Here is a 25505-nt window from a genome sequence, read left to right on the forward strand (position 1 = left end):
ATTTTCCAAGTCTTCAAAGAGTAAATTCTTACTCTTTATTGACAGCCGAATGAATTGAAACCATCAACACAAGCTCACTTTAGACACCAAATTTGAACAAACACTTCCCATTATGTTAGCTACGTAACTGTTCCAACACAAAATTAAAAAAAACCCCAACAATTCTGAATGGAAAGTTATGATTTATTGCAAAAAAAAAAAACCCAAACCAAAACAGAACCACCCAAAAAAGCCCCAGCCCTCAGTCAAAGTTAACCAAGCATACAAAAGTCCCACTGAAGCAAGACACACACTGTTGTGTACACAAAACACACAGAGCGTATAAAATGGAACTGTTACATACAGATATAAGGCAGGTACATCCCAGGAAAGTCAGCCAGCTTCCTCTAAGATGGGCAACACAAGTACTCAGCTGAAGCTATACTACACTGACACACTGTACAAAATGGAGTTAGTTAAATGCAACAGCCACTGAGGTAGCAGCATGCTCACTGGGCAGGCAAGAGAACAGGCACCAGCGCCACGGCATCCGTGTAACCTCATCACACGCTGCAGCAGCCTGGCTCCTATTCCAAGTTTCACTGTAAGGCCTTGGGGTGTTTCTGATGTCAAGGTCTAAACCCTAAAGGATTTAACATTTTCTTTTTTAGACGTACTACTATATTAGCTGTTTCACAAGTGACACTATTAACAGCTGAAAGCCTACCATTAATTGTCTCCCTGTAACTTCATTTCCTCTAGCGAAGTAACCAACGCTCCACAATAAAGTCTTTCTTGCAATTGAGATGTAGAGTCAGACTGCACCCCTCAAAAGTCTGAAAGCTGTATTAAGTCCTATTTTGCCAAAAAGCATTATTTTGCAGCACAAAGCTGCAAAGACTACATAAAAAGATGCTATATAAAGAAATATTTTCAAGTAATTTAATGATAAAATTACAGATTTTCATAAAATTTAGTTTCAATGCATGTGTTAATTTTTTCTTTAAATAATATTTGTGAAAATCAAATACTGACCAGATGCTGTGACCTTCTACTAAAAATGTGAGTGTCTGACAGTGAAGAGGGCTGAAACTAAGAAGCCTAAAAAGAAACTTGTTCAAAAACAGCACATGCAGGAAGAGCACCGGTACGAAGCATAGTTCTGTAATGAGAGATAAAATCCAAGTGATTTTATCAATCTTCATATTCTAGCAAATATTTAAAGGGACTTCTTCCTTGACAGCATCCATCTAAAAACACCTCTCTAAACCTTCAGCTATTAAAAAAAAAAAAAAAGATTATTAAAATAAGACATGCAGCCCTCCTCCCCTTCCACAATGTCAAAATTCCTTGTGGAATTACCAGTTTACCTGAACTTTAGTAAAGCGTTTCGCAGACAACTGTTTCCCACAGCATACTGGAGAAACTGACTGCTTATGGCTTGGAGGGGTGTTTGTTTTGCTGGGTAAGCAGCTGGCTGGCCCAGCCCAAGGCACGGCGGGGAATGGAGTTACACCCCGCTGGCACCGGGCACAAGCGGTGTCCCCAGGGCTCGGTGCTGGGGCCGGTCCTGCTTAATGCCTTTATCGATGATGTGGATGAAGGGATCGAGTGCACCCTCAGTACGTTTGCAGCACCAAGTTGGGGGATGTGTTGATCTGCTGGAGGCAGGCAGGCTCTGCAGAGGGGTCTGGGCAGGCTGGGCTGAGGCCAATTGTATGAGGTTCAGCCAGGAGAAGTGCTGGGTCCTGCTCTTGGGTCACAGCAACCCCACACAGCGCTCCAGGCTTGGGGCAGAGTGGCTGGGAAGCTGCCTGGTGGGAAAGGGCCTGGGGGTGCTGGCTGATGGCCGGCTGAACATGAGCCAGCAGTGTGCCCAGGTGGCCATGGTGGCCAACAGTATCCTGGCTTGTAACAGTAACAGCGTGGCCAGCAGGACCAGGGCAGCGACCGTGCCCCTGTGCTCAGCACTGGTGAGGCCGCACCTCGAATCCTGGGTTCAGTTTTGGGCCCCTCACTGCAAGACAGACACTGAGGTGCTGGAGCGCGTCCAGAGACGGGCAACGGAGCTGGTGAGGGGTCTGGAGGGCAGGTCTTGTGAGGAGCGGCTGAGGGAACGGGGGTTGTTCAGCCTGGAGAAAAGGAGGCTCGGGGCAGACAATCGCTCTCTACGGCTCCCTGACAGGAGGCTGTGGACAGGCGGGGGTCGGTCTCTCTTCCCAGGTAACGAGCGACAGGACGAGAGGAAATGGCCTCAACTGGCACCAGGGCAGGTTTAGGTTGGATATTGGGAAAAATTTCCTCACTGAAAGGGCGGTCAAGCCCTGGCACAGGCTGCCCGGGGAGGTGGTGGAGTCACCATCCCTGGAGGTATTTAAAAGCTGCGCAGACGTGGCGCTTGGGGATATGGTTTAGTGGTGGACTTGGCAGTTGGACTTAATGAACTTAAGAGGTCTTTTCCCAACTAAACAGTTCTATGATTATAGGAATCCCACTGTTCTGAAGGTTTGTTGAAATATTACAACTGATATCTACAGTCATGGCAATTTAGAAGTACCACACTTACAGTTTAACAGTGAGTTCATGTAACAATTTCTGTTGTTTGTCAGCCTTCTTAACCATTAATCCACTCTTGAAAGTATTTCCCTCCCATTTTAAGACTTGGCTTGATTAATGCATTTCAAATGTGCAAGACCAGGTGATGTAATTTAAGAGAGAAAATAAAAGGTATCGTACAAAGCACTTCTACAGTAATTTGAAGAAGTTGATGTTATTTACAGGAAAACTAAACAAGTACAGGCTTAGATATTTCTGAGGAATGGCTTCTTATGTGTGCAACAAACATCTTATATACCATAATTTAATACCTGGGGGCTCATACCCTTAACACTTAAGTCATATTGACTTGGAAAATAAATTCAGGAATTTTCACTTCAGATACATATCAGCTTAACATCCCGATAAATACTGGATTGTTTGGATTTAAGTTCTACAGTTCAAAACTCATCTCCAAAGGAATAAGGAAGAATTGTCAACAGTTCCTGGTCAGATACCTGCCAGATAGAGACTGGCTTAATATAACTGAACTTTTAGACAGTTCATTTCTTTAAGAGTCTGTTATGTTTGAGAGGCACTTTAATATACAAACATTATAGTAAAAAACGGTCCCAAGGTTTTCCAAGTTGTTTTCTATGCTTGCTGAGACCACAAAAACCGGTCACACCTTTCCAACATGGACTGAATCAGCGCTCTGTAATTAAAGCAAAGGGGAGGGAGGGAAAAAAAAAAAAAAGTAGTCAAACAGTAGAAAAAGCTAACAATAGAAAGAACAACAGAACTTAGGTTTGATTTTTAAAGAAAACTTTGTCAAAAATGATACTGTATTTCAGAAGTAATATCATGACATCACCACGCATGCCTCCTCTGGAAGGGATAGGAGAGATCAGAGTTTGTGCAGGACTCAGCAAGATACATTATCTCCTTCAGAGAATCTCCTTCACATACATCATTAATGTATGATTTCCTGTTTCCTCACTTTCCATTTTAAAATAATGCATATATTGCACAATACATAGCTCTTAAATAATGGAAGAGCTTTTAGTTGAGTTTAAAATCTGAGGTAAAAGTGTGAAGTAGTTTTTCTTTTTATGAACTGAAAAGAAAGTTTAAAGTACCAAGAAGATCCAAAATGAATACTGTGGATCTCCTGTTGAGGTTCCATCTTACCTTTGCCTTTTCTCAGCAATTCTCAGTATCTCGCAGACACCAGTAAACCTCTCAGACAATTCTAGCATCAAGCCACACTCCTGCAGGAGAGGCAAGGCACGATTTGGGCCAATAGCCTTGGCCAGTAAGAGTGCTACGTTTTCCACGGTGATGCAATCTGGGCAGCTCAGACTACCATTGCTGACAGCATTCCCATTCTGTGAGTCATGGTGGTGGAAAGCTGTGCTGTGTTTTTGTGCAAGATGCAGAAGAAACTTCCATTCTTCTATGGTCTCTGGAATGGAACCTAGATGTAAAATGAGTTTGTTACATTATTTGTAAAACAAGGGTTATTCTAAGCCTACTATTTCAAATAGATCTGTACTTAAAAGGGAAGCTAGCTATTCTGGTTTCCTCTGTGGAGATTTAAGAAAACCAAGCATCAACAAGCAAATTGTATACAGAAGTGTACTGCTATGACAGACTCAGTGTAAAAATTTGGTGGTGATCTACACAAAGCTTCACAACAGTTCACTATTTAAGGCTTTGGATTAAGTAAAGAGAGAAAGAAATGTTTTGTCCTTCTTAGCGCTACTAGGAATTCTAAGTTCTGCCACGATACAATGCTTTGCTCATTGTAACTTTGTATGTGTGCAGGCAGGCTAGCTATTCCTCTACCTGCAACACCAAGTTTAGCTTTTACTCCCAACTGTTAAACAAACCTACATTCTTGAATTTTTAAGCACCTTCTAGCACAACAGATTTCACAAAGCACAATGTGAAGATACAAGAGCCTAACCCCCTTTTATTGTTTCAAATGTGCTGCACTGCACACAGTTAGTGCTACCAAAAGACTTAAGAAACGGAAGTTCAACTCAACTTTGGACAAATCAGTATATAATAAGGGCAGCTCCTGAATTACAGAAACGTGTTTACACAGCTTAAGACTCACTAACCATCTTCTCCATTCAACAGGCTCAAATCATCCAAATGAGCAATATTAGTAAAGGCTTCTGCTCTTCTATCCAGCTCCAGACAGAGAAAAAGATACCCAGGCCAAAATCTAGAATGAAAGAGTAAAGATTTCCAGGAATCAAATACTCAGTCTAAACTGAAGTCAACAATAATTAAATATTCATTTAAACGATCAGAAGCAACTGAATTTCTTGAATGCCAGAAATCACTGCGGAATGGGGACACAGGGAATACCCCTTAATCAAAATGGGTACTTGGTACATTACATCAGACACTCAATACTCATCCTCAAAACAGGAAAAGTTTTAAAATAAAGCCTGTCCAAGTAAGCAGCAGATGGGTCATTTTCACTTCCATCCTTTTGGGGTCAGAATACCTACTAACCAAGAATCACCAAGTTTTCTTCTTACCCGTGTGATTTACAGATGTCAGCCATCTTCTCTTTTGTAACAAAATCAGCTGGGAGTTTAATCAAAAGCAAAATGAGCTGGCTGTAGCCCCAAGTAAACAAATGCGATCGTGGCCTAGAAGATGAGAAATTCAGTTTTAAAGCACCAATGATTTTCTTCAGAACTTCTTCAACAGGAAAGGCTTATGAAACAAGAGAAGGAAAAACAAATGAAACACTGTGTGCAGTCTCAGTAGAGCCATCACTCTGGAAAGCACTACAGATTAAGTTACTTAACCCTTTGATTGCTTCTGCTGAACTCTGCAATATGCAAAATTGCACCAAGGACTCAGTGACATCCCAACTGTCACACAAAATCTAAGCCAAAAGCCTACAGACCCGTTAAAGCTTTTTGCTGCACTCAGGATTTTGGGTGAACCCTACTTTACCTGGGATTTCCTTCTGCATCCACAGTATTTGCTCTTTGTGGTGCATCATGAGAAACTGCCAAACACAACCAATCCAGTCGTACAGATTCAGGCTGCAGAAGAGATCTAAGGAGAGATGACCTAGAAAATGAAACACACAAAAAAACCTACCAGTTTTAAATATACCACACAGGGAGAAGCAGAGATGGTGTGTGGACGAAAGGAAAAAAAAAAAAAAAAAAGGCTTAAAATTAAGTATGGAAAAGCCTAGAATGATTTCTGTTTCTAGAAACTGAAGGATCACAGAAAACTGTCAAGTTTGCAGGCTGGGTTCTCACAGTTTTGTTTTGTTTTTTTTTTGTTTTTTTTTTGTTTTTTTTTTTTTTTTTTTTTAAAGTTATCTAACCTTGGTATACTGAACTGCAGGCACAGCAACAAAAATAGTCAGTTCCACTTAAAAGTATTAATTCGAAAAACCCTTCTAAAACTAGCATCTAACAAACAAAATCCAGTCTGAGACCAGCTAAAACAGGGAGACTGAGTTGGAACTTAATGCTAAAGAACACCAAGCAGATAGATACAGAAACAGTACAAAAAGCCCGCAAAAGCCAAAACAAAAAATCTGCACACAGCTGCACTTTGAAGAAAGCAGACAGATAAAAGACAGCCTATATTCTCTTTACCTTTTATCCTCTGGCTTTGATTTCACCAGACTATCTAAATATGCTAAAAAGTGAGCTGGATCATTCCTGCAAAGCTGTTTGATATCAGAAGGCAAAATAGAGGGGTGGAACTTGATCAAGGGCCGAAGGGCTGTTTCCCCAAATTTTTCATAAAGCCTGGAAAGAGAGGATAAAAACTGTTTTCAGTATCAAACAGCAAAACTACCTTTTTTCCAAGATCTCTTGCAAGTTCAAGAGAGTACTGAAAGGTGATCTCTTTACAAGATTCTCAGAAAGCTTTATGAAACATTAAGTGAACCAAGTCCTGGTAGCAAGTTAACAACACTGAAGAGAAAAAACCAAGGACTAGGCTACAAACCTTTGAGCATGTACCAATAACAGCGGGCTATCATCCCAAGGCCCCAGGTCATGCAGCTGTTTCAGTATTTTCAACATATCTTCGCTTTCCATTGCTAAAGCCACTGGACTGTGACAAGTTAGTTCTAAAAATAAATCATCACATAAGTTACAAGATAGGAGCAATTATTTCTTTTAACACTCACAGACAGCTGTTGTTAAGTGTAAGGACAAGAGTTACCACTAATTTCATGGAACTCTGCAGCTAACGGTAGTGACAAGTGAACAGATCCTACTTCTCATTTCATAGACATCAACATCACTAATCTGTACTTACAGCGAATTACAGTTATAAAACGATACAGCTAAGGCATGGAATAATATTCTTGATCTATTCTCCTTTTCTTTACACTTCTGAGGAGGTGATTTTTCCTCTTGTGAAAAAAAAGATAGCCCACTGCAGGAGATACGGTTTGCTGAATACAATGCAGATCTGCATCAGTTTTCATATATTACTATTTGCTTCTATTAATAAATAAAACCTTCAGCTTGGGCACTGACTTCACAGAATGCAGAATTCAACACAAACATCGATCCTGATGAAATGTGAGTACTAACCTACAGGCCCAAGTGCTGTCCAACTGAGGACAAACTAGGAACACATATATTACTTTCACTTCTAAGGCTCTTAGAATCCAAATGAGCGATTCCCAAAATTCAAGTAAGATTCAAAATCCAAACAGATCCCCAAAACCCCAAATGCCATATACCAACACTCAAAGCAAGATTCTGTTGTTTGACTACTCTCTGTTGACACCAAGTCAATGCTAAGACTTTAATTCATTCTTAAAAAGAAATGCATAAAGCAGAAGCTGAACGCACGGAACAGATGAAGTTCTGTTCTCCAACATAATTGGGAAGCTTTAGTTCAGTAAGGCTAAAGAGGCACCAAAAAGATCAAAAAGGATTTCTGTGGAGAAAGGAAGTCTGAAGTGATCACAAGTCAGTCATTTGCATGGAACCACCATTCAGTTTTGTTTCACATTAACCACATTTCTCTACAAGTCAAATCTTCTGTTTCCAGTGCAAATACTGAATAGCTTTTGCCTTGTTTCTATACACATACGATTCCAATTATGATGCTTTTGCTCTCTGAAGTAATATATATGTTTTTAAATAGATCTGGTCTGTAATCACTACAGTGTTCAATCAAACTCCATACAAATCAAAGGATCAGAATTGCAAAGCTGGGGGGACGGGAGGAACAGTCTCTCCAAGGAGCCAGCAGTTCTTCCTGAATTAGCCTTTGTGGGAAAACCAACTAACCCACCCAAAAACGGAACAAAAACTCCCAGACACCAACCATCCTCCCCCTCCCACACTACACCTGCAGAAGCAGAATTTGCAGACACAAAACTGAGGGTCTTCAAGTTTTTTTCCTTTTTTTTTCCCCAATCTTACTTTCAGTTTCCTAGTAATAAATTTTTCATTAGTTACCTTTTAGTCCTGCAATGTACGTTTCCCACACATTAGGACTGGTTGCATACATGGTTATAATACACTGCTTTAGTCTTTTTAAATCCAAAAGAAAGAAGTAGCTTCGCATAAACCTACAAGCCAAGGTCGACGAAGCTGCTAGTGGCAGACTTCCATCAGAGCTTTCCTCAGCATCACCGTTTCCACAAGTAAAGACACACAGCTCAAAACACAGTGTTGTCAATTCAACGAGATCTTTCTGAACATCCACTTCTATGACACATGGAGAAGACACTTGAAAGCCGCAGTCCAAAGGTCCCTTCAAGTCAGTACTATTTTCACATGTGGTTTTGCTTTCACAGGTTTCATCAGTATTTTCCTTTTTAGTGCAGTCTTCCACGATACTACCATGTTCTTTGTCTACTGAGTCTTCATCAGTTGGATCCAATTGTAGGTTTTCCTCCAGGACTGCCCCCTGTTCTTCAGCGCACACAGTCTTGCTTTTCTTAATAGGGGAAGCTGAAGGCTCTTTGCTGCCAAACTTTTCTTCTAGATGGACTAGCCATTCCCGTAAAACCCTCCTCATACACGGTGGTTCTAACAAAACCAGGGGATCCTGGAGTTTGGCTCTGCAGCATAAAAAAAGAACTTTGCTAAGTTGCTTAAGAGTTATAAGACGCCACAAGAGAAGTATTATGTATGTCTTGTGCAACTCAGAAGTATACTCCTGAACTTGACTTACGGTCAGGCTGGTTTTTGTGGTTTTGAGCGTAAATGGAATTTAGACTACTAATGCTGTCTACATTTGATCTTAGTACAATCAGAGTTCCCCAAGATTACTTTCAGAATGGAATTTTATTTGTTAGGTAGTTTTAGGGGGTGTGTGTTATTTTGTTTGTTTTAAAACTATGCCTGTAATTAGGACAAAAGGGTAATGCTAAAGTACCTAAATAAGCTCTTAGTTGATTTTGCTTGGTTTTAAATATGGGAATCAAATCATTAACCAGACGAGATCCTTTTCAGATCATGTTAGTAGATATTCAGAGCATTGCTTTTACATGTACATAAAGAAGAATAATAACAATAAATATAATTTTTTCTACCAAAGCCCAATAATCTATACACTAAAAAGTTTCCCTGCTTACATAGCTTCTGCTGTTGCAGCCTTGAGATCTCCTAGACAGTCTTCCTCTGGAAGCTGGCAGCTCTGTGGTTCTAACCTAGAAAAAAACATTCATTTTAGCCTTATCTGCTGTATTACCTTTAGTTTACATGCGGATTTCCTCACAAATTTCCTCAAATCTGTGAGGAAACAACATCAATTCCTTTATTAAAAAAAAATACAAAGCTTTCATTTCTAAAGAAGGAACAGTTCAGCAGAAATTATAGATTAACTGGGCATGAAGAGCAACCAGTAGTACTATTTTGTGACCTTTTATAATGGCTTCTACTCCAACTACAGTAGATTTCTGCAGGTACTGGGAAAAAAATATGGTAAATTAGCAAGACACTGGAATATGAAGTAACTTACCTCTGTAGTAAATGGACAACCATTGAAGTTGTTCCATGTTTTATTGCTTCTATTAATAAAACAAACAAACAAACAACACCCCCCCCAGGCACACGTAACCCACACAACCCAAAAGAAAAAAAAATAAAGTAATATTTTTAGGGAGATAATAGTGTTTACTCAGCAAGCAAGAAAGTGAACTGTTGGGCTCCTGTCCATAACTATAGCGAGCATCGCAGACACACTATGTGAGACCTGTGGAATACGCTACATCCTTGCTCTTCAGGCATTACAGAGCTGTGGAGACTGCATGCTCCACCACCCAGAATTGTTCATTGCCTCATCAGCTTTTAGGGAAGGAGTCAGGGAGAACCAGTGACACTCACCATAGTAATGAAGACAGCTAGAAAAAAACTAAAGCTGAGCTCCTCATTCCACTTGAAACAGTCATTTTTCTTTAGGTTGTTATCCTCAGAACATTCAGCAAATGCAATTGCTAAGAAAATATGATTTTGCACTCACTCTTTTTCTTCCTGGGGAGATGCTGCCAGGTTAACAGTCAACTCCTGCAGCTGCTCATCATCCTTTACTTCTTGCCTCCCTCTAGTATCAGGACTTATATGAAGTGTGCCAATCTTTTCAGTAGTTTTGCGTACAAAGCTGGAAACACTAGGAGTCAGAAGTTCAAACGTTTAAGGTTAGAAGTTAAAAACTGAACAAATCTAGTACTTCCTTTCCATTCAAGCCATGATTTCTGAAAACTCCATAATCTGAAGAACTTTTGAGAAAAGCATGAAAGCAGCAATGGCCAATCAGAGCAAAACTCACTAAGCAGCTGCTCAAAATTCATACTTCAGTCATGGTCCATACTTTCAGTACAGAATAAAAACCTGAAGCCTTTAAGACTTGGGTTTTTTGCTGCTGGAGTAACAGGATCACACACTAACATTAACACTTAGATTTTGACAAGTATTTGTAGGCAAATAAATGCAGGCTGGCTACACTGCATTTGAAAGCTTAAAACCAGAACACATAATTAGGAAATTATGTCCTTCCCTGGTGGGAAAAAATGACTTTACGATACTCCAAATTAATTCTTCAGATTACAAAGTTCGTTAAAAATGTCCTTTTCATTTCATCAGTCTCTATCCCTTCGGATACTTTACAGAAGAGAAAGCCCAGTGAACATACCAAACCCCAATTATTTCTACCACTGCCATCAAGAAAACCATGTCAGCAGGAGTTGAAAAGAAAATCAGCTTCTTGCTTTCTGGCCAAGAACTAGTTTGAAAGCATCATGAAAAAAAGAAAAAAGCAACCCTTTTACTCGCTCTCCAGAGAATATAGCATCTTTTACTATACCGAGGTTGAAGCAAAAGTTGAAAGTTGCGGCAGAAAAGAGAAAAGATTCAAATGTAGCAAAACAATTGGACTTTGATGTATGGAAGGATTAAAGGTAAGCTTTTAAAAGTTAACTGTAAATATGATAGTATTTTATTTAATTATAAATTTAATGCAGCAAATTCTACTAATAATGAGAACTAAATTTTCAAGTAACACTTATTACTAGCGAAGTCCTAAAAACTCCTTATGGTTTATAAATAATTCAAAACGTTGCATGTAATTCTGAGGGTTATTCATGATATCAGCTACAATTTTTTGTGGCAGGACATTATTCACATACCGAAGTGATCAAGGGAAGGCTACACAATTTTTCAGACCATTGTTATGGGCCAGCAACATTATAGACAAGAAACTAACATACACAATTTTTTCCAAATTTTCAAGTATTTAACACCATTCCTTTACATTTGTGTTTGTGTGTCCCTGTTTTCAAAGGGAGTTTTAAAATACCAATTTGATTTCTGCATAAAACGGACCGTATTTACTTGCAGCAGGTATAAGCTACCATTATTCCATAAACACTTGGGGAATTGATTACATTCAACTGGAAGGTGTGTGCGGGGAGATGGCAGACCACACTGTACACTTTGCAAGTGTTTTTTAACAATATCTAGCATGCTTTGAATATTCTAATGTCTGTTCCCAAGCAACATAGGAAGCCTTCACTCATTCTTCAGAAATCTAAGGACCAGAAAAACAAGATTCCAAAACAATATTCAGGCAGTTTGCTTTGAATACAAACCACAACTGCAGCTTACAGGGCAAATGTTAAGCATTCTTAGCCACTTAAAAACTGAGGCAGAAGTCTTGGCTCCACTGAAGTTAAGAGCAGCTCTTCGTGTCTTCATTAGAGTCAAGATGGAAGCTTTAAATTGCCTAGCAAACTTAACTGAATCTCCAGCATTTCAGTTCTGATGTTACGTTTTTGCAGCACAGAGTATGAACTAAACCAGACAATGCTACAAATTCAGAGGACAGAAAAGGGAAAGATGTAATGGATGAATGAACCTGCTGCAACTTTTACCTTTCTTTGACAGCTTGGAGAGAGACGAGAGGAGATGGGGAACGAAATGACAAAGGAATACTGAATGGGAGAAATGTCTCATTCCGGTCAGCCTCAACCGTCACAGATGCATGAGATACGTTGTCTAACAAATGGAATTGAAATAAAGAGTCATGAAACAGTGGCCTGGCAAAAATGGAACAGTGAAACAAACTCTAAGTCACTAATTCATTAATGGATAACCTGCAAGCAATATTTTTCTGCTCAATTTTCAAGAATGTGGGGAGCCAAGGAAGTGCCACTTGGTTTCAAGGGCCATTTCATTACTGACTTTGAACCTAATAATTCTGCTTTGCTCATAGTCTTTTGGCTCTGTAACAAGGCAAATGGTGATCAACAACTGTATGAAAACTATCTTCTAAAAGTAGACTCACAGTCCATTTAGGGGCCAAACACCTTGATTTAATCCACTGACAGTTACTTTAAGATCTAGGAAAATTAGGTACTGTGGCATACATCATTTTATATTGCATGATTTCCTGAAGTCTAAAGCACACATGAAGATACAGAAACATATAAACCATGGTTAAAGCATAAATCACCCTTTTATTTGAATGGACTTAAAATTGAACTGGCTTCTGATAAGAATCACAGGAAATACAGAGACAGTGACTATTTCCTTTTCACTCTTATATCCCTAACTATCTGCAATGTGTTTTGAGTAATCATTTCCAGGTACAAATGCATACTGTATCTTTAAGTGACGTAAATAAGAAAAAAGAATCCTTTCAAGTAAGGATCACTGCATTTTGCAAGTCAGCACTATCTGCACTGTTGAGAGGAAAAGATGCTGTGCTGTTACAGAAACCCTACACTCAGAATCCACAGTCTCTCTAGATAGTGCCTAAAGGTCACAACTGATTTTATGATTGCTTGTAAATAAGGCTGCTTTTGTTCATTACGCAGATTAGAAACCTAAAAAACTTATGACATCTTACAAATGTGAGCAGGGAAACACAAAGTCCATTTCTCTTAAATACCAAGTTAAGTACACATGCTCCAAGAAGCATCTAGAACTTCTCTATTTTGAAATAATCAGTAAATTGGTTATCTCTTGTTGAACAGATAGAACTTTTTTATCTTCTGACATTCAAGACCTACTTCCCTTCACTTCAGAGTTTTAATATTGGAAATGATACACTTCCTTCCAAGTCTGCTCACTTCTTGTTTTTATGGCGATGTAGGTAAAGACGCACATATAAACATTAGGTGCTACAAACAGCATGTGGCTTAGTCATCAGTAGTGTTGTCCTACTAAATAGGGGAGCAAATACTAATTCCTAGACTCTTCTTCCCCACTGTGGTTTTCTCCAAAGCATCAAAATACTCTCCATCCTCAACTGGCATCTAGTCTATGCAAAAGCTAAAAAGCAGCCTTTCTACTGCAAAGCCTCTCTACCATACCTGGAACTAAGCCAGCTTCTCATCATCCTGGATTTCTGCATCCCTTCCTGATCCCAACCAGTGCAGAGAACAGGACCTATTATTGTCTCACTTAAGCTTTCATCCAGGTATTTGTTAGGAAATAAAAATGTTCCCTGGATGACCTCAGTGTTAGCTGTTAACAGTTCTATCATCCCCGTGCTAATGTATATACGCGTAAGAGAATGAAACCCTGCAAGAAAGTTGAAAACACATCATAAGCCTACTGGTTGTTGCTGAAGACATATAAAGCCAGAATCAAGATTAGGAACATCTTTCCTAGAACAGGTATTACTGGAAGTATAGCAGCAGCAAACAAATCTCATTTGAAGCTCAATTAACTGGCATCATCAGCTGAGAGAATCCTAGCATTAATACAGAATTGCACATGGGGGCGGGGGAGCTTGAGTGAAGTCCTAGCTTGGTAAAAGCCCTCCAGACATTTTGCTTTGTTGCTCTGGGTTTTGTTTGCTTTTAAGCTTGAATTTCTGCGGAGCCAGCATAATACTCCAATGTTTCAAGAAGGAGTTTGACTCAAAGGTGGGGCGATTGTGCTCCCACTGATCAAATTAGAGGACTTAACCATGGGTAACTTGATAGTGGAAAATAAGAGCACTGAGCCAACCCAACCAAATTCTTGTAGAAAAAATATAAAAAAAATGCATCTGAACAACATATTTTCATTAAGACACGTTACCAAGTTCTACTTGCTCATCTTCCTGGTGTGCAGGAAATTCTTTAAGTCTCTCATCTTCTGAGAAAGTTTGGCTGTGGAGAGAACATGAATCTTCATCTGACTGACTGCCTCTTCGACTGATAACACGATATATTCCAGAGTCTAAGACACTGAAGCTTTCCTGTCAGACAAGCGAGGGGAGTTAGATGTTGCATGAGTTGTACTTCCTTGTTAAACTTCCTGCAATGAACTAAACAATCATACCCATACAAATAACCTCACAGCACTCCAAAATTCACTGTCTGGAAAAACCCATGTAACAGCATTTTTTGACATATCCAGAACAGAAAAGTACACAGATACCAGCAAATGTGCAGTCCAGTGACTTCATAAAGATGTATATGCTGCAATTGCTTTTAGGAAAGCAGCCTGTGGAACAACTGGTGTACCTAGTACCAGATAAAAACCATCTCTGCTTTAGTCCTGCATCTGAGACTGTCGCTTCACCCCTTTGTACCCAAGAGTCCATACTCTTTTTGCTGGTTAACCACAGACCCTGCACAACTATTTAGATCCAGGATACATGTACATTCTTTTCCTCATGGTCAGTCTATGTAGTTTACTTTCCCATCTCCTAAGGAAAATACTTGTCTACCATATCAAGATGAAATTTACATTAGTTTGTTTTTTTAACCTTTACTTTTTAAACATTGTTAGAGTGAAAGCAGCAACTGATACTGCATTAACTACGAAATATTTCCCCTTTCTTGAAAAGCTGCTGGGAAGCCAAGACAATACCAAGCAGCTGTACATGTAAACGAGTATTAGAAATATGCTTTGGGTTTTTTCTTTCCTTAGAGCTTTCTGGTTGAGCTTCATAGAGTGGAAAATCTTTTTCTGAACAGGGCTAGGTTATTTCTGAGCATTCAGATGTTCAGTTTTCACCACATAAAACTACAGTAGCAATCAAGATGACCTTTACTGAAGCTTATTGAGACACCGACACATCTGTGGAGAAAGCCTTCTTCACATCAACCGTTATCCACATCTCAATCATTAGACACAAAAAAAGTACGGAAAAAAGGCAGAGGTCCAAGAGCCTGAAGAAAGCAAGTAGTAGTACTTTATGTCTCTATACCCCACCTAATTTTACCAAGTAGCATTATCAGCCATAGTGGACATGGTAAAACTAAAGTCTCATCTTCAAAGTGTGCAACGAGGTGATTTTAAGCCTCAAAGATAAAAACTGCAGGTATCATTTTTGGCACTACCAGTACACATACATGAGATGAAATACTACTCCTTCTACTGCTGCATGCAGAATCCATAGGTTCCAACTTAGAAATTAGTTCTTCCAGTTGTGTCATGAGATCTTGCTGAGTTGAGGCATCCAGCTGAGACTTCAAGTGCTCCAGCTTGTCTAAAGACAAATTTTTTCTTGCCTGAAAGTACACAGTGAAACAGAAGCATTATTATTTCTAACGCACATGTGAAAAGCAAAAGGTACCATATATGCAGGCTAATTTTAATCCTAGAAGTATAACGTTTAGAAGACTTTTTAAAAACTCCCAAGAATATGCGTCTCAGAAACCCATGGAATTTAATGGAAGAGGGGGACAGGAAACAGCGAAGTTGCATTGCTCACTTACAAAGAGGTATTTACTTACTCTGCAAGAAATAATTGAATTTTGGAAGAGGCAACAGACCCTGGCAGCAAGGCTCCAGAACCCTCTTCTTATCAGACGGTCTACGCAGCGGTCTACCAGCAGAAGGGAGAGGTGTCCAACTTTTCCATTTGTATGGAGACAGAACAACTCACTTTTGTAAACTGCAATATCCTGAATATCTGCAAAACCAGATGCACAGAAATATCTAAAAGACTGAAATCATTAGTCAACATTCCTTTCTGTTCCTGAAAGAAGGTGAAAACTTCTTTCCCACCTGACTGCAAATGCATGCAAAAGCCTAATACGCTGTAACAGGAGTAGAACAGGGAAAACAACCACTGAAGCTAGCATCTAACAACTATAAAGCATGGATGAGGTATCAAAACTTTCCAGAGTTGTGTTTCTGGAAAGTATTCAAGAAGTTCACTCAAGTTATTGAAATTTCCTTTTCTTCTGAACAGGCGTGAAAAACTAAAGACTGATAAAGATGAGAAATACATCATTGTTAGCTTTGAAACAGTAGGAGAACATTTGCTAGATGGTAGAAAAACGCTTTGACCTTTCAGCCAAATGAAATAGTTATGCTGTATGCAAACACTCTGTGACAGTCATTGGAAACTTAACGCCAAAAGCTGAGGAGAGAAGGGGAAAGGAAAGATTGACAATGACTAACCATTCTAGGACTATGCTTATAACCATACACACAAAACCGTTTATGAGGGTTCACTCTTCTGTCAAATAAGTACATCCCCTAGCTCCTATTTAGACAGGTGTTAGAAAAAAAACCCAGGTTTTAGGCTTTCAGCAGCTAGATTATCCTTCACAGGACACATGACAAACCTGAATAAACAGAAATGAGAAAAGAATAGCGCAGGTTTTACCCCACTAACACTGAAGGTTACTACCTCTCACTATTTGATTACTACCATATTTTACAACCCACTCTACACAATGTTTTGTTTCTCAAGCATGTATTCAGAAGTCTGGAGAGAGAGGATGGCTGGAGAAGGCAGGGAGAGAGTTAATATTCAAGGATATACCTGGCAGATGAAAAGGAAAAGGTTTTCTGATCAATGTTCTGCAATCCAGCTACAGAAATTGAGCTGGAAAAGCCTCCATGTTAGGCAAGGGCTTCAGAAGTGACAAACATAACAGACAACATTACAAACCAAAGATTCTTAAAAGTTTACCTTTTACTTCACTCCAGAGTAAGACTTGAACACTTTGTGGAAGAAAAATATATATGCCTCTTTCTGTCCAGGTCATCACACAGTGCTCACTGCAAGCAAAGCAGATGTTAATGGCGCAACAGTTAATTGTGGTAGTTGCTGTAAATATGCAGGGATGGCACTGGCTTAACTATAGCAAGCAAGAAGTGAGACAGCTGTTTAGCATGATACTTGGAAAACTCTTAGGCAAAAAGAAGTTGGTAATATAAATTAGGAGAATATACAACTTTTTTATTTTTAAGTCTACTTTATCAACAGGAAGCTACGCTGACAAATACTCACGTCAAATACAGTAGCTTGGGGAAAGATAAAGATTGTGGAGCGCAGCTGGAACTAGTATAATGAGGATCCTGCCTGTAAAATAAATTATTATCCATTACAAGCATAACTACAATAATGTCACTTTATTAACATAATATTCTTAACCCCGTAAATACAAGGCTGGCTTAAATAGAGTCTTATGACAGCAGCATTCATTGTCAGTCACACAGACATACCACAGAAGCAAGGCATTTTTGATAACTACTGGCTTCTGTTATTAGAGGAAAACTTATTAAGATGACAGCTAGGATTAACATTTGACTGCACTAGGAGTTTATTTAATCTTCTCAGCCTTAATGCAGTTCTTTTCAGCTAGTCTAGAAGCCCCAAGCAAGTTTATCACAGATAACACTCATGCTTCTACCTGAGAGAAACAACAGGGAGAGGCGGTGATGAGAGCAGATGCTTGAACTGATGTGTGCTTTGCACTTCCCCGTCAAAGTTCACCTCCCACATCCTTGAGCCAGGACGAGCACAATATATTAATGGCTGCTGATTCCCACTGTTTTTTCCAACAGGGAAGAAACATGCTCCAAATTCTCCATCTCTCTCCTTATTACCAATTTTCCAGAACTTCTCTCTAGTGGGGGAAAAAAACCCAAAACATACTCAAGGCAGCATTAGTAAAGGCTCTAATTAATTTATGCTTTTCTTGAAGAATAAAAATACTAAATCCTAGTTGCTCAATTGGACTTGGTGCTTAAATATAATAATATCTGTAACGCATATTATAAAGCCTGCATAAAGTTTATAAAATACGAGGTGCAGAAATAACTTGGTAAGGGAAAGGTGATTGTGCAAAAGTGATCCCAGAAACCATTTCCAACCCCTAAAAAGATAAGACTGTCATTATGAATAGTCAGCATGGATTTATGAAGGGGAAAGCACGTTAACAGCCCTCTACCACAGACTGACTAGCTTGACAGATGACAGCAGTGGATGTTCTTTACCTTGACTTCAGTAAGGCTTTTGACATCGCCCCTGCTAACATCTCCACAGACAAACTGAGGAAGCATGGGCTAGATAACAGACATCAATAAACATGAAGTCCTGCACTGAGGGAGGAACAACCCCAGGCACCAGTACAGGCCAACTGGCTGGAAAGCAGTTTTGTAGAGAAGGGCCCGGGGGTCCTGGTGAGCAAGCAGCTGACCATGAGGCAGCAACGAACCCTTTTGGCAAAGGCAGCCAACAGCCTCGTGGGCTGCATTAAAAGCGCTGCCAGCAGGTCAAAGGCGATGGTCTTTCCCCTCTTCACAGCACTAGCGAGATATCTAGGTGCTGGGTCCAGTCCCAGGCTCCCCAGTAAGAGACAGACAGGGACATACTGGAGCAGCTCCAACAACAGGCCACAAAAATGACTAAGGGATGACAGCACCTGTCCTGTAAAAGGCTGAGAGAGCTGGGCTGGTCAGCCTGGAACAGAGAAGGCTCAGAAGGGAATCCATCTGATCCCACATGTATCAATACCGGATGAGGGAGTAAAAAGAGAGAGCCAGACTACTCCCAGTGGTGCCCAGTGAAAGGACAAGCAGCAATGGGCACAAATGGAAATACAGGAAATTCCATTTCAACATAACAAAAAGCTCTATTATTGTGAGGGTGGTGAACCACTGGCAAACGTTGCCCAGAGAGTTTGTCGAGTCTCCATCCTTGGAGATCCTCAGAACCTAACTGGGAACAGTCCCACACAATCTACTCTACACAACTCTCCTTCGAGCAGGAATATTGGACTACACGATTTCCAGACGTCACTTCAAAAACCTCTGTGTGACTCAGTAAAGCCCAATATTTTACGAGTAAAACGTAACTTACCTCTCTGTGTCACACAAATACGTGCGTGTAAGTGAAGATATGAGCAGTCTTCCATCCAAATAATCAAGCTGAACAACCCGAGAATCTACAGTGGTTATAATCTGAACAGGAAACATCACAAAAGTAGCAGCAGCCTACAGTTAGAAAGGAAAAAAAAGAAAACATACTGGTCATCAGTTCAAAGTAAAGATTCTTTCATTAACTTAAGATTGCAAAATCCAGAAAAGACTCATATATGCTACGAATACAGAGCATAAAACAGAACAGTTGGTTTCTTCTCTTTCACAAAACAAGGTTTCAATGCTTAGAGGCATAGAAGACTTAATCCTCCTTTTCACAAAACCATTGTTGAAGATTTAAGAAAAAAAAAAATCATCTTATCCCTGTAGCATCCTGACATTTCTTTATAAAAAGGGTGTGTTTTCTGTAATATTAAGAGGGGCGTTTACTTTTGCTTTTGTAAGCTTTGTACTTTTGTCAATCCTCTCAATTCTCCCCATGGGTACTTTCAGCCAGCAAAGTTTTATGGAGAGACACCTGAGGGATTACTTGATACAAAAAACACTACACCACTTTAAACCATCTGATGTAGGTGGTTTACATAAACTCACTTTCTCCATTACCCTGCAGCAAATTACCCAAATACTATTTATTATGCAAATGTCTCAGTTTGCATGGGTGGCAGAACAAAGTGACAGACAGACGGACTTCCTATGAAGAAGAAGCTACTGAGAACTGCACTCCAATTTCCAGCAGACAGTCACCATTTATGACAGCTTAAAGCTGTTTTCTTTGTTAGGAATGTGACAACACATTAGATGAGAGATTCTACAGCCCAATTCCTTTAACAGGCAGAGCAGAAACATATTCCATGGTCCTTGCCCTTCTCTCATTTTCCCTTTCTTTCCGCAGTTGAATTTTTTGCTCTTTCTGTTGTCGTACAAATGCTCCTTACCTGGTATAAAAACAGCCCATCTCACACACAAAGCCAAGAGATCTATTTATTGCATGTCTGCGTGCATCATTGCATGAGGGGTGCTAGATGGTAAATCCACAAAGCTAGCACATCTCTTAACACAGGGTAATATATTTTAGATACTTTTGAACAATTGTTTGCAATTATGTTTCTCATTGGTTCTTACCAGCCTCTCCTCCATTTAAAGGCACAGTGTTCTTTCCTTTCATCTCCTGTTCTGAGGGGAGGGGGCTTTGTTAGTAGGGGGCTTCCTTTGCTCCAGGGTGGATCTTTTAGTGTACTAATTAGGACAGCTTACACACAGTTTGAGTAATTTTCTGTTTGATCTCATTAAGCATTTGGTTCTCCTTGAGCTTATCTTGTTATGTCCCAGCTTGACACATTTATGGTGTCTATTCTCTCTCCCAAGGCCATGTCTTGTCAAGTACTTGTAACATCATCTGGTTTTCAGGTTTTTTTTCTTTTTTCATTATAGATATTTACATATTTTGTCTGAATTTAAAATAATAGACTGACCTTCTATTAGCCACATATTTCTTTACATGCAATAGTCTTGCTACTTTAAAGTCAATTTTCTGTCAAAATCTTTCATAAGGGTGAGAAAGGACCTGGAGGAAGACACCTATTTCCAGGCTGTGCTCCTTCTCACAGATTAAAAAGAGAAGGAAAGAACCTACTAATGGTAAAAAGTTAAGGAACACTCAAGGACTAGAAATCAGGCTGATATCATTTACACATGTGTCCTTTGCGCAAAATGTAATGGATGAAAGCTTGATGTACACCTACCATTTATTTTAACTAAGAACTAACTTTAAGAATGAGAGCACCCAGACAGAGCCAAGCAAACCCAGAGTCTGGGATGGCTTTTCTCAGACTGACAGCTCAGCTGAGGACTAAAACACACAGCTGAACCTGCAGTTGGAGCCCATGGACTCCAACAGGCTCCAAACCACCAAGACCCTGGCCCTGGATACTTGTAAATTCCAAGAGGAAGAAGCTCGGCCAGTTTTTAATTCTGTATGTTTGAAAGCATTTTTATGTTGCATTACTAAAATAGCTAAAATAGGGGATGAGAGAGGTTCTCAGATCAGGATTTCTATCGTTGTGTCAAGAGACTGTTTCTTCATCCCAGCAGTCAAAGCTACCAGAACTTCATCAGCTGGCAAGTCCTCCTCTGCTTTGCTTTACTAAAGAAAAAGATTCCACACATCCCCTGTGAACCTCTTCATCTCAAACAGAGTATGTGACATTTTACCTTCCCTTGTTTCGATGTGTTAATCTTGATGGCTGATACTTTTCCCACATGATCTCCTACAAAAACACGAAGGGCAGCTGTATCCCAACATAGAGCTGTGATTTTTCTGCCCTTATGCTCAGAGGAAACATAAATGCGTTCTGGCTTCCCACGACGCTCCTGATTCAGCTCCCAGACTACTACAAGACCTTGGCTGCAACAATTGAAAAAAGAAAACACAATTTGAGAGTAAGTTTTCTAAGGTTTTATCAGTGATAAAGATGCATTGCTCCAAAGAAGCAGAAAATCTAAGCAAAGTAGTACATTTCAGAGTTGGTTGTGTTTGAGGTTGCATGCTTTCAAGAAGTTTCACGTTCTTCATTCTGAAGAAGAATGTGTCCTTCCTTGCATTATGATGCACCAGTAGTTTTGTTTGGAAAGGTGCTCTCAATTACTGGAATTGCAGTGAGGATGCAGAAAAACAAGCATCCAAATGGATTTTGAACAACCTAAGTGGTATTAACTACCAATCTCACTCTGGCAAGTTAATGAAGATAATTCTTTTGATGCTGAAAGGTCTCAGAAACACATTTATCGTCATAACATCATATGCATTAGCTCTCCCATAGATGTTCTGTTACAGAAATGATACTTATTCTGGAACAATTATTCCAGAAAAAAAATTTACACAAGCTGTCTGTGCAGACAATTATTCCGTAGGGGCCTCTACTGGTTAATTCCTTGCCCAACTCCAAGTTCTCAGCAGATGTTCAAATCTGAACCTTTGAAGCTACTTTAAAATATTTATCCAGCATTTAGGTTTGTGAGTACATCACTCACCTGGTGGCAACAGCAACATAGTCTTCATCATGCAAACAACAGGCAACCCGGGAAATGGCACCTTCCTGAAAGCAAGGATGGGAGTAAGCGCAGGTGAAAGTTGTTCTTGTACTGCCTTCACCACTATGCAACTTTTATCTTTTAAGACATAAACCAGATTCACATCAACAGCTGCTATCACTTTGCTGTGATGTGGTTTCTTCAGTGGGGTTTTTTTTTGTTGTTTTTTTTGTTTGTGTGGGGTTTTTTTGGTTTTTTTGTTTTTTGTTTTTTTACAAACAGTGAGCTTACTCTAAAAAGATGCAGCTGACAACATCAAGAGAAATGAAGGAAATAGCATCTGGCTGTAAAAACAGTAATCCCTGCTACATGATCTCTTTCAACAAAGGCAAGCCAGCTTATCTTCCCTTTGCTTATCCAGGTAGTTCATAGTGTGGACATTCAAACACTGGTAGTTATCTACACAGGAGTTGCTCTGGCTTCATATTCAAAGTTTTCTTCTCGTTCTTAAAGATTCAGGTGACTTTGTTGCTGCTGTTAAAAGAATTTGAAAAACAAAGGCCTGACCCCCTCAAGCAATTTCTTTCACACCTCATGAAATCTATGACACCACACACTCTGGGGATACACTCCAGTACCACAACCATTTTTCAAATGGAGCTGTCCAAAACTTCACCTTACTTGGACAATTCAGCAAGCTGAAAACGCCTGTTGACTCTTATTAAAAGTCAACCTGAAACAATCTCTCTTCTGCAGTCCCATTTTCCCTGGAAATTTTTTTAAAGGATTCTTTACCCTTACCTTATGAGTGAGAAAGAGTCTTTGCTTCCAACCATCTTTCTGTATAAGGTTCAGTCCTCCTCCCGAACTGCCCAGAGCTAGCCATCTCTTCGACACAGCTATACACGTGCACTGAAAGAATAAAAACCATAATGCACAACACAGCTGCTACTAAGTACTAACAACAGGATCTTTTTCTTAAATTATTAGGTTTTTTTTAAAGGCTTCATTGTTGGCCAGCTGTGTGTACCCCTCCTGAAACACTGGCAGCACAGTCAGAGATACTAGAATTGGACTCTCTGTGATTCAAGCAAACAGTGTAAGACAGCAACCGTCTAAGTCTGTATTATTTATCCCACAGCTGCATTCAGAAAATGCACATATAGAGTAATAGGATCCTTTGTCTTCACTGCTTCTTCTTCCCAAAGTGTTCCCCCCCAACAAGCTAGCATGCACACACCCAAAAAGAATGAGTCCTGTGAGTTAATCAGATAATAAACCAAATAATGTCATTAGTAGAATTTAAAAAAACAAAACCAACATCCCACAAAAAAAAACAAACACCACAAACTCACCTTCAGACGACAAGAATCCAACCTGAGTGCAGAAAGCAATGGATCCAAACATTCAAACTCTGCCAGCACATGGTTGTAAGAGTCTGGAATTACTGGCACAGAAGCCATTGATGTACATTACTGGCGCTACTCGCTCACTGGTGCATTATGGCTTCAGCTTTTAGCTGTACCTGCCAAAAATAAAGTAAGTTCTTGATCAGTTCACTTTTTACTATTACATCTGTTTTCCTGCACTTAAAGAAATCCTGAACTTCTTCCTGTTCAAAGAACATCAGATTTAAATTTGCTAAAAAGGCCCAAGGGCTGCAAAATTAGACCCCTGCTTCATTCATGAGAAGTTTTTGTTGAAGTTTATTTCAGAAAACTTAACCTATCAGATACCACCCTTGGAAACAGTTGAATTATAGCTACAAGAACTATTTGCATCACCTATAAAACAAGTTCCGTCTACCTATGGAAAAAGCCTTGGTTTATGGTAAAATGCACTTCTCCCCACAACATGCATATTTGATTTGAAACCAATTTTCTCATGGTTAACATTTAGCATTAGTGTTTTATACCTACATCATCATCATCTCCCCCAAAACTAAATTCAAGGAGTATTATCCTCAACTGATACCAAAGTTAGAACTGCCTGCATTTGTGCATTTTTAATACAACTATACATAAACACGTATAAACTCTCCTTTCCACAATACCCCCTTTTCAGCACACAAGGTAGATAATACAGCATTAAAAAAAAAAGGAATTAAATAGTTATCAAAGATGCAACCTCACATGTTTTTCCTAAACAGCACATACTTTAAAAGAACCTGCTGTGGAGGAATGTTTAAAGTTTAAACCCATGTTGCTTAAAAAACCCCACAGCCTGTTACGCTCCACACTCAAGTCTCTGATTTTCTAAATAATGTTCAGCATGCAATCTGATTAATTAAGTTACTCCCTCCCAGAGACAGCGTCACATTTCCTTACAAGGGAACGCTTACTCTCACCAGGAACTAGGAAAAGGGAAGATAGATGTTTAGCCAGAGAGGGTAAAAATTATTTCAGCTTTCTCAAATGTCTTAAAAACCCTGGATTTTTTTTGTTTTGTTTGGGAGTTGAGAACGACTCCACCGAGAGATAAAGATAGAACGCCTCAGAGGACTGACAAAAGGATTGTTCTGTTCTAGATCAGAGTATTTGGTGCAGAAGGTCACCCCAAGGCCCGTGTGACATGCTGTGCCCTGCGGCAGGCGGCATATCACCTGGGCAGCCCCCGGGACCCCCTGCCCCGGCAGCCTGCCCTGGGGAACCGGGCGGCCGGCCTACCCAGCACGCTGCCCCGGGCCGGCCCCCCGCTGAGGAGAACGGCGGCCGACCCGCCGGGGTTCCGCCGAGGTACGCGGAGCACCACAAGGGCCGGGCACAGCCGCGCCCGCTCCCCCAGAACCGGCCGGCCCCGCGCGCACCGGACCCTGCGCGCACCAGCAGCAGCAAATCGAGCGCGTCCCGCCCCAGCGGGAGACACCAGCGCTCCGCGCGTCCCGAACCGGCACTGGGGAAACCACAGGGCCGGCCACGGCTCCCCGGGGCCGCGCCGGCCTCCCCTCCCACTGGCACTCACCGCTGCCGGGCACCGACCTGCCCCCGGCGGCGAGAGCCGAGCCCAGACCCTCCCGGAGGAGCACAGCGCAGCCCCCGGCCGGCGGGTAAGGCGCCGAACCCCGGGCAGACGAACAGCCGAGAAGAGCCGCCCTCCACCGGCCACCGCCTCAGCCCCGGTGCGGGCGCCTCAGGCCGCTGGCCCCGCCCCCGGCGCGCCGCGGGAGCGAGCGAGGGCGGGCGGGGCGGGGCGCGCGGCCCCTCCGTGCAGCGTCACGCCGGACGCGCCGGTGCCGGAGGAAGCTGCGTCACGCGCACCCGCCCGCCTGCCCCGGCCACGTGACGCTGACGCGCGGCGCCCCCCTCCCGCCAGCGGGCCGTTGCTGAGGGGAGGCCCCTCCCCCGCGGCGCGGTGGCGGCGGCGCCGCCGACCTGGGAG

At 40.9% G+C, this 25505-nt stretch overlaps 1 protein-coding gene across 3 annotated transcripts; it reads right to left on the reverse strand.

Moving 5' to 3' along the window:
* Window positions 1-169: 169 nt before the first annotated feature.
* Window positions 170-25485, reverse strand: HPS5 (HPS5 biogenesis of lysosomal organelles complex 2 subunit 2). 3 transcript variants are annotated; one of them, XM_055722150.1, is made up of 23 exons: window positions 25106-25485; window positions 23483-23652; window positions 22929-23039; window positions 22128-22192; window positions 21309-21501; window positions 19078-19211; window positions 17627-17842; window positions 17224-17295; window positions 16903-16991; window positions 15713-15891; window positions 15329-15487; window positions 14067-14226; window positions 11909-12032; window positions 10003-10149; window positions 9116-9190; window positions 7992-8599; window positions 6517-6640; window positions 6159-6314; window positions 5497-5616; window positions 5070-5183; window positions 4641-4747; window positions 3706-3991; window positions 170-3229 (listed from the first exon to the last, which is right to left on the reverse strand). In XM_055722150.1, exons 2-23 carry the CDS (start codon window positions 23588-23590, stop codon window positions 3169-3171), a joined length of 3408 nt encoding a protein of 1135 aa, XP_055578125.1. In that variant the 5' UTR covers window positions 23591-23652; window positions 25106-25485; the 3' UTR covers window positions 170-3168. The 3 variants fall into 3 exon arrangements, with proteins under 3 accessions (XP_055578125.1, XP_055578126.1, XP_055578127.1); XM_055722151.1 differs by having other exon boundaries at window positions 25089-25485; XM_055722152.1 differs by lacking the exons at window positions 170-3229; window positions 3706-3991; window positions 4641-4747 and having other exon boundaries at window positions 5120-5250.
* Window positions 25486-25505: the final 20 nt, after the last annotated feature.

This window comes from Falco cherrug, chromosome 10 (genome assembly GCF_023634085.1).
Source record: "Falco cherrug isolate bFalChe1 chromosome 10, bFalChe1.pri, whole genome shotgun sequence".
NCBI classification, from domain to species: domain Eukaryota; kingdom Metazoa; phylum Chordata; class Aves; order Falconiformes; family Falconidae; genus Falco; species Falco cherrug.